The sequence below is a fragment of the Elephantulus edwardii genome, unplaced genomic scaffold (assembly GCF_000299155.1).
Source record: "Elephantulus edwardii isolate Elephantulus edwardi_28Jun2011 unplaced genomic scaffold, EleEdw1.0 scaffold00102, whole genome shotgun sequence".
Lineage (NCBI taxonomy): Eukaryota > Metazoa > Chordata > Mammalia > Macroscelidea > Macroscelididae > Elephantulus > Elephantulus edwardii.
Genome location: NW_006399852.1, coordinates 9,715,034 through 9,724,316, shown reverse-complemented (window position 1 = coordinate 9,724,316; position 9,283 = coordinate 9,715,034). Strand labels below are relative to the sequence as shown.

Here is a 9,283-nt window from a genome sequence, read left to right as displayed (position 1 = left end):
CTGCTCTGCCTCTTTGAGACAGTCTCTGGCTGTCGGTCTCCCATCTGATCTGCGGTTAGATACCTGGGCTTGAATTTTGGTCAGAACTGAAGTTACTTTTTTCAGCTTTTCCCTGTGTCCACAACAAATGGGACAATTTCCCCAGCCCAGCATGTCCCACCAGTGTAAATCACACAGGAGGAGACTGCCCATCTTTCTGTCTCCCTCTACGTTGCTGTATGAGTTAAGCTCTCTGGGCTCCCTATTTCCCTGAAGAGTTAAGATGTGATGTGGAATAAGCAGGATTTTGCTTGGAAGCCGAGACAGTCTCTTCTTTGAAATTGAGATGACAAGAGAAGTTTTTAGGAGGGAGATGGAATAATTGTCAGTAGAGTACTAAGGACGTGGTGATCATCTGAAGGCTCTGGCCTGACAGCCTTGTCATTACTGCCTCTGTCCATCAGGTCAGGGCTCCCAAGCACTTGCATCCAGCCCCATGCAAGCAGTCTCTTCCAAAACTAGAGGTGAGGGCTTCTGTCTGTGGGTGAGAAGGCACTGGAAGTGAAAGGAGCTTCAGTTCTCCACTGGCCTTGAACCTGGTTATCAAAAGATAGGGTATATTTATGAGGTAGGGCAGTGGTGGTGCACTGGTCATGTTCTCACCTTCCACAATGGCACTTCAAGGTCACATCCATACAGGAGGCTCAAGAGCACCTCAGAGGCAACCTCTAGCCATGCAGAGACCTGTATGTTTCTGTGACGCTGAGGAAGCTTCAGTGATGTTTCAGTCTAAGGTGGACTAATAAGAAAGGGCTGGCAATCTATTTCTAAAACATCAATCAGTGTACATCCTTTTGATAAGAGGGGTCTGATTTGCAGTCAGTCTTGGTAATGATATGGGACCTGGTAGTATTTCATTGTCATGTGCTGTGGGTTATCATGGATCAGTGACTGACTTAACAGCAGCCGACAGCAACATGTGTGAGGGGAGATTAATAAAAATGAACATGAAACCCTTAGTTGGAAAGGTGAAACAGAACATCAGGCTGACTGATGGGCATATTGTATATGGGCCGTACTGTGTCTCTTAAGACCATTATGACCATTATGAAGGGTTTACGAACACGCTATCATCAGTAATTTCTCAACTAGTGATTGTTGTTGTTTGGTGCCATTGAGTTGAGTGTGAGTCCTCTTAGCAACTCTATGAACAGTAGACCTAAATCCTGCCCTATTTTGTGCCATCCTCACCTTCTGTATACACGTGAGCCCATTGCAGCAGTCACCATGTCAGTCCAGCTCACTGAAAGTTTTCTTCTCTTTCACTGACCCTGCACTTTTCCGAGGGATGCCATGTCCTAGCAACATTTCCAAAGTATAAAAAGCTTCACCATTCTTATTTTCAAGGAGCACTCTGGCTGCAACTTTTCCAAGACATACCTGTTTGTTCTTTTGGCAGTCCATCAGATGGTCAGTACTCTTCTCCAGGCATCTGTTCATCTCCTGTCATCCTTAAATATGGTACAGCTCTCAGAAGCATAGCAAGTAACTGAAAGACCATGGCTGGAATCAGGCTCACCTTGGTCTTCAAACTGGCATCATTGTCCTTCAGTATTTTGCAGAGGTACCTGACAGCAGACTTTCCCAGTGCAATATGTCTTCTGAATCTTCTGACTGCTGGTCAAGATTGTTAGGTGCCATCAAGTCGGTTCTGATACATAAATGGCCCTGTGTGCATCAGCACAAAACACTGCCTGGCCCTGAACCATCCTTGCAAACAGTTGATGCTGTTTGTGCCTGTCATTGTGGCCACTGTCAAACCATCTCATTGAGAGTCGTTCTCAGCGAGACCATATCAATTGTGGGTCTGCATGACAAGAAGGGAAGGGATGGATTCTCACTCCAGGTGTGAGAGAGATACTCTGTTGGGAGCAACTTTTGGTTGTTGCATTGCTTCCTGTTGCTGAAGGGGAGTTAGAAGAGGGGCAGGGCTGGTACTCCTGGGAGCACTAGACATGAAGCAAGTATGTCCTCTGTGGTTGACACAGCCTTTAAACAAGTCTCGTTTACGATAGACGGTCTTCACTACAACTGCCATTTCTATACATTTTTCTGCATTGCTCACCTTTTGTTTATTTTTACGTTATCACTAGGGGATGAGTTAGGGATCTAGTGAAGAAATTCCAAGTAAGGAAAGGGGTCCTGTAACAAAACTGTCTAGTGGATTGCTTTCTACTCATTTTATTTCTTTTCATACTTTAATATTTTTATAGCAACAAATCAAAATTCTGATGAACTATAGATTAAGTGTGCATATGGCAGGAGCATGTAGTCCTACCTTCAATGTTTTTGTGCATATGCCCTTTTAAAAAAATATATTTTTTTATTTTATCCTGATTTGCTTACAAAGTTTGTATACATTGTTTTTCACACTGAATCTTTCCCCTTTCCTTTCCCCTCCTTTCCCTCTACCCATCAAATTGTGTGACCCTATGATTACCCCTGCCCATCCTCATCCTCTGCTCATCCCCTCCCCTCCTTGGATCCTCATATACACTTTACAAGTTATCTTTCTATTTCTATAATCACGGTCTTATACAGTATTTCTCTTTATGGGACTGAGTTAGTTCACTTAGCCTAATGCTTTCCAGTCCCTCCCAAGTTAGGTAGTAATTTTTGAAATCATTGCTCCTGTGTGCTGCATAGTAGTCCATTGTGTGAATGTACCACAATTTCTCAATCCATTTGTGGTTGGCCATTTGGGCTGCTTTCATGTTCTTGTGATGGTGAATAAGGCTGCTATGAATATTGGTATACAAATCTCTGTGTAAGGCTGCTATGAATATTGGTATACAAATCTCTGTGTCTCAGTTCTAATTTTCTCTAATTTTTCCAAGCAGTAGACTAGGTAGGTCATATGGAATTTGTATGTTCAGCTTGTTGAGGAAATGCCAAACTGCCTTCCGGAGTGGTTGCACCATTCTGTGCATATGTCTGTTATTAATTGTTACCTGTTACCCTCCTCCTTTTCTTCCCTCCAATTCTTGGTAATCATTCTACTGTTTAACTGAAGGGAAACGGACTTTTACTTGAAAAGCCTGGTGTCAGGTATATTTTAGAATTCAGAAGCTTTGTATTTTCAATAAGAGGTATAGTGCATAGACTATATATTTTGTCAGATTTCCCCCTGTGGAACCTAAACAGAGTCCTATAATCTGTAACATTAACATTATTCACTCCAAGTGGGGGTAAGTAGAGGTTTTAGAGATTCTATCTCACTTTAAATCATCACACCAAATACATTTTGTAGCCATACCTAAAATTAAGATGCTCAAAACGTTCCAGACTTTAGAGTTACAAATAAATGATGTTGTTGTCGTTGCTGTTATGTGCCTTTGAGTTCTTTTCAGAGCCTGTAAATCAGTCTCTGCAATCAGAAGATTGCTTATCTTTCTCCTACTGAGTGTCTAGTGGATTTGAACCATCTCCCTTTGGGTTGCCAGCACAACTCCTTATCACTAGGCCAGGAGAGTTTCCTGATAAGGAATAATAGTGCATCTGACAATAAACTCCATAATGAGTTTAAAGAGAGTTTCAGGGATTGCTCTTAACCCCAGTTAGTTCTCATGGGGAAATGGGTAACCAAAAAAAATTTCTTTCAAATCACTAATGAGACAAAGTTTTAGAGTACAGTCCTTTGAGCATTTGGAACCTTAACTGTATCAAGAAAAATCATTGAGAGTTCCACTTTTTAGCTGTACAGGGTCAAAGTACATATATTCATAGACTCATTGTGTTCTCCCAATTAAAAAGAGGACCCTTCTTAGCTCTTCCCTGTACTCAAGTCTTTATGCTGCATTCTTTTGTGTCTTTTACCTATTTCCCTGTTAATGTCTCTCTTTTATTCCTGAAAAATAGTTAGTTTGCCCTAGTTTTCTGCTGATGACTCTTACTCTGGGTGGTTAGAAGTTTTAATCAGGACAAGTAGGTGAGGTATGGACGTCACAATAATTACAGCGTCATGGGACCCAAGCAAGTTTTAAGAAACATTTAAGGGATCTTTTCGAAAGTAACAGAAATCTCCTAAAAACTGTGTGACAGAACTAACATGGTGGATTTAAATAAAAACAAAACCAAAAACAAATTAGGGTAAGATCACTACGAAATTAAAGTTGGCTTTATGGTGTTTTTTTGTTTTTGTTTTTGTTTTTTAAGGTAAGCATTTCTGTATGGCACTGCTATCTTAAGTGAGATCTTTTTCTCCATGAAACCTCAAATGTATAGGAAAACCTGGAGACCCGTTAGAGGTGGGAGACCAGATTATAAATAATTTCAAGTAGGTTGTCACTAGGCATTCCAGTGGCACACACACGCACACACACACACAAGATGGCAAAATGAATTACTCTTCACACTTAACCACTTTGGGGATATGACACCACTAAGATACTGTCTTTGGAAAACCTATCAAAATAAAAAACAACTTGTCAAGCCTTCTCTACCATGGGTTCTTTGTTATCAGAGGTCAAATGAGGCCGTTGTGAATTTTTGTACTATGTCTGAGAAAATGCAGAAAATGTGGAGGTGTGTTGTCCAAGACTCTCATGTCCTACCAGTCACAGTACATGACACGCAACTCCTGCACTCTGTCACCCTTTGTCCAGAGGCTGTAACCAGGTTCTTCTGTCTCTGAGGTTCCTAATATAGTCAAATTAAAAGAAATTTTTTCCCTGTGTCTATAAGTGCATTTTTTTTTTATTCTCAGATCTCCAAACCTTAGGTGATCACAAATTGTAACATATTTTAAAATCCTGCACTGTCTTTTGACAATTATACTTATGGTATTGGTCACATTGAGCAAAATTGCTTTGAATATCTGTGCTAGATTTTAGTGGACAAAAGTTCCCACCAGGTACAGGGAAACAACATAATCAAAATGTGATGGTGATACTCAGCATCGCTGCATTTATCTAGAGCCGAAACAGTACAGATGACCTTTATTTTCAAGTGTTTGGGCTGTTCCTCTTTACTATCCCAAAAAAGTAAGAATAAAATAAAACAACACTTTGAATTTGCAATGGCAAAGTTGCCCAGTCATTCAGCCATCTCTGTGTTCAAAATTGGACCATAACTCAGCTAACCCCAGAGAGAGGCTAATTTCTCTTGTTTTAAAGCATTTCTGTTTACCTTCAATTATTGGTGCCTCTTCCTGCTTATATTGCTCGGGTACCTTTTACAAAAGCACCACATTCTGCAGAGCATGTGGACTTCTTTGCTGAAATGTACAGCACATTCAACATTGCAGTGATTTTTTTTTCCCTCCTCTGCTGAGAACAGAGGTGAAAACCCCAGTGGATTCAAGTATCCACTTGATAGGCTCCGTCTCTCTTAATCAGCCTGTAATGGAGCTAATGGCTGTTTGTCATCCTTGGAGATATAAATTTCCTGGCGGTGTCTCCTGCAGACAGTGCATGAAGTATGCTCTGTGTGCCAGCAAGGGCTGATAACCAGCAGAAGGGCAGGGTGCTTCATTAGACAGAAGACGAGCAGGCGCGTCCCGACTGCCAGGCTTCAGAACTCGCCTCGCCACTTCTGAGACATGGACAATGCCGGTAGGTGAAACCAGCTCGAATTCCCCCTCGCTGCTAGGTCCGGTTGCAGCCTGCATCCTTTGCTGCTGCAGCTCTGCCGATTCTCTCGCCTCTGTGGCTGCTCTGAAACGTTGGAGCCTGGGAGACATGGAATATGCAAACCCCACTGCGTTGTCCACAAGAGGAGCTGGGTTTGCTTTGAAGTTTAGGAATTGGGGACACAGATTTGTAATTCCAGATTCCTCTTTTCTGAAGACTACACTGTTATTTGATTTAGGCTGCAGGAAGTATGCTGCTTGATCTTTTTGTGCTCACCACAGTGGGTGAAAAATGCACATAGTTTATTTCTTTTAAAAAAAAACAAAGCCAGAACAACTAAACTATTGCTAAAGAATGGAAAAGGTAGGTGCATGGACCTGATGCTGAGAAGCCAAACAGCATGCACAGAGTGGTAGCATAAGAATGCTTGCATCAGATGCCTTTGTCTTCCTATTAGAAGCCAATATTGCAAATGTCTCAGTTCCCTCTGATATTCTAATTTCAGAGTACAGATGTTAATAGTCAATCATGTACCTGTTAAAAGGCATTTTTTTAAGATCGTATCAGCTGACAAACATGTCTTAAAGAATTTTAGTGTCAGTTAAAGGAATAGCATGGCATTACTTCTGTGGAACTTTTTTCTTTGATCACTTCACTGTATTGAACTTTTAAGAGGTTACCCTGGGTGATATTGCCCCCCATTTCTCCACATGAAGGGCAGAAGTCTCCCAGATATGGTGTGGGCTCTCCATCTGCTGACACACTTCCGTTCAGTCACTCATCTGCCCCCAGTTCTACCTTGCTGCCCTCCAGTGCCCTGAGACATCATTTAAGACACAATCCACACAGGAAGACCATCCATTTTTAGTAAAACAGCTCTGCTGATGAAAGTGAGCTATTTCCACCCTCAGCAAAGGCAGCATAAGTGAATGGAGATTTTTGGGGGGTGGGGAAGAAGAGCAGAGTGTTTTGAGTTCATTTATTAAATGATCCACTTGGAATCAAACTGATTAAAATGATTTTGTCTTTGTCATGGAAGGCACTGAGATAAGTGGAAAGAGTGTAATATTAAGGATGAAGAAGACAGGGTCACGGACTAAACAAGTATAAAGGAGAGGCTGTGTGTGTGTGTGTGTGTGTGTGTGTGTGTGTGTAGTTGTAGAAAGGAGACCAGATTGATGCATGCATTATATTCCCATTTTGGTCATTAAAAAAATATGCTGTAGGGCTTGTCATAAAAGCATGTACAAATGATATTCCATGACAAGGCACAATTTCAAAATCAACACAAAGCTTCTCTAATTACAGCAATGGAGTGGGTAAAATAAATAAATAAATAAACAAACAAACCAGGATCCCTAATTTAGGCTCATTTAAAACTTCTGCCACCCACAATTAATTATACTGACGTCCTCGCAGAATTATCACTTTAGTACAAGTAAAAAAGCCTTGCTTAACTGACTCATATATTTATTTAAAGGCCATTTGAGAGGGGGGGGAACCACAACAAAACACCAAGTACTGTAACTGCTTCTGCTTTTTTTGTAGAATTTGAAACGTGAGAGGTTATTATTTCTTTTTTTTTTTTTTTGGGGGTTAAACATCCTTTCTCCTTGCCTTATCAACAACAGTAGATTTAGCATTGGACTGCTGAAGGTTCAGAGTTCTAATCTCCCAGCTGCTCTGCAGGAAAAAGATAAGTCAGTCTCTTCTGAAAAGAAAAAAAAAAATAATAAATTTACAGCTTTGGAAGCCCTGTGAGGCAGGGCCACACTCTCCTAAGGGGTCACTGTGACTCAGAATCAACTGGGTGGCAGTGGATTTCAGTTTTGATATCAAATACCATTGATAAAATGCAACTGCTCCTAGAAAGTTTGAGTTTTTTTTATAATGTTCCGAGTGGCTTTTAAAAACAACAAGGTGCTTCTTAAGATTTGAGATATTATCTCAAATGCAGGTAAATACATTTTTTTAAACTGATGGATAAGTTTTTAAATTATATTATCTGATAGATTCAGAAACAATGTCTTCCTCCTAGCCATTGAGAGCCTAGCAGTAATGATAACTTTTTCTATTAGACACTTTTTCTTAAAAGGACTTATTGTGATGATGTAAGCAGCCTTCTTATAACAGGAAACTGTACACATTCATTTCTCTCTCCCTCTCTCTCTCTCTCCAATAAACTGTATTGACTATAGGTAATTTAAGATAATACTGGTAAGTGGCCCAAAAACCAAATGGGGGGCAGAAATACCATCTGAAACACCTTTAACATTCTACCAAGAGATCCAATTAACTTAGAGCCCTGCAGTTTCTCCAGTTTAATTTTAACAGGATAATGACGTTGAATTTCTGCCTAGATGTTTCTAATCAGGACTGGGTGCAACCACTGAAGAGAGGAGCCTCCTTCAGAGCTGAGCTCCAGCCCTAACCACAGTGCCAGGGAGGCAAGCCTACTTTCTACAAGGCTTTGAGTGTTGGGGTATGGGTAATTGCGAGGTAGACACACAAGTGTAGGTGTGCTCAACCCTTGGAACTCCAGCTTATTAAAATTACACAAGATGTTACGTCTGAGCGCTCTCTCTCTCTCTCTCTGTGTGTGTGTGTGTGTGTGTGTGTGAGAGAGAGAGAGATATTTCTGTCATTGTCAAACCAGGGAGGATGAGCTGCCTGGGATGCTGGCTGTTTCTATGTGCTATGCGCCCCTCAGCAGTCTTGCCATCCTCTCCTCAGCAGCAAACAGCTGACATTCTTGCTCCTGAGAAGGAGACAGCTCTGCCTCATAATTGCTGGCTTATGTATTCCTTTAAAAGCTTTTCCTGGAATAACAATAAAATATTTATTAAACAGTGTGTGTGTGCGCGCGTGTAGTACGGCGGGGTCATTATAGCAATATCTAACCTTTTCTCCTGTTTTTAAAAAAGATTTCAAAAAATCCAAAATGAGTGGTTCTTCTTGTCATTTCCTTAGCCATGCAGATGGATGGCCCTTGTGAAAATGAACCTGCGATGAAAGCTATAGCTGAAAGTATTCTTTCACTGCCTTTGGGTTGTTCATGTCTTGTTACAGGTTTGTTGTGTTTTGTTTTGTGGGGAGGGGAGCTGCTACTTCTCCATCTAACTTTCATCCAGTGGTGCCTATGGCTGAGTTGTGCAAAGTTGATAGTAGTGCGTATCTGGCAAGCAATTTTTTAAATTGTAATAGAAAGTTTTACATGAGTAGAATATTATCAAAAGTTCTTAGTAGACTATTTTTTCCTTCCTGGAGATCAAGATATAAATGGAACTAATTTTATTGTACTTTATTTAACTGCACATTTTGCAGATTTTATTTTTAAAGTGTGTCTTTATTTGTTGCTGTTTTTACAGATCGGAAGTTTGTGGCCACCCTGCACTGAGCAAATATACCAGTGCCATTTTCTGTAGAGTGTATACTTGCTTTGTGTCTCTGTGTCACATTTTTTATATTTCAAACATTTTTCATATTGGTATTGAATATACCATGGATTACCAGGACAAATTTCTCTTCAGAGAGGTTCAGTTAGAGTCCTCCTTCTGAATAAGCATGGTGAGATTTCAAGTCGCACACTTTGAGCATGTTATCAGAAGAAGCTAGTCTCTGGAGAAGGATGTAATGATTGATAAAGTAGGAAAAAAGCCCAGCAACTTCTTGCC

The 9,283-nt window shown here is 40.6% G+C and overlaps 1 protein-coding gene across 1 annotated transcript in view; it reads left to right on the top strand.

Moving 5' to 3' along the window:
• The first annotated feature begins 5,450 nt into the window (after nt 1-5,450).
• PHACTR2 (phosphatase and actin regulator 2) overlaps nt 5,451-9,283 on the top strand; it is a 270,673-nt gene continuing 266,840 nt past the window's right edge. The window contains exon 1 of the mRNA XM_006891663.1: nt 5,451-5,591. Coding sequence (XP_006891725.1) covers nt 5,579-5,591 — 13 coding nt within the window. The 5' untranslated portion in view covers nt 5,451-5,578. The remainder of the gene's footprint in view (nt 5,592-9,283) is intronic.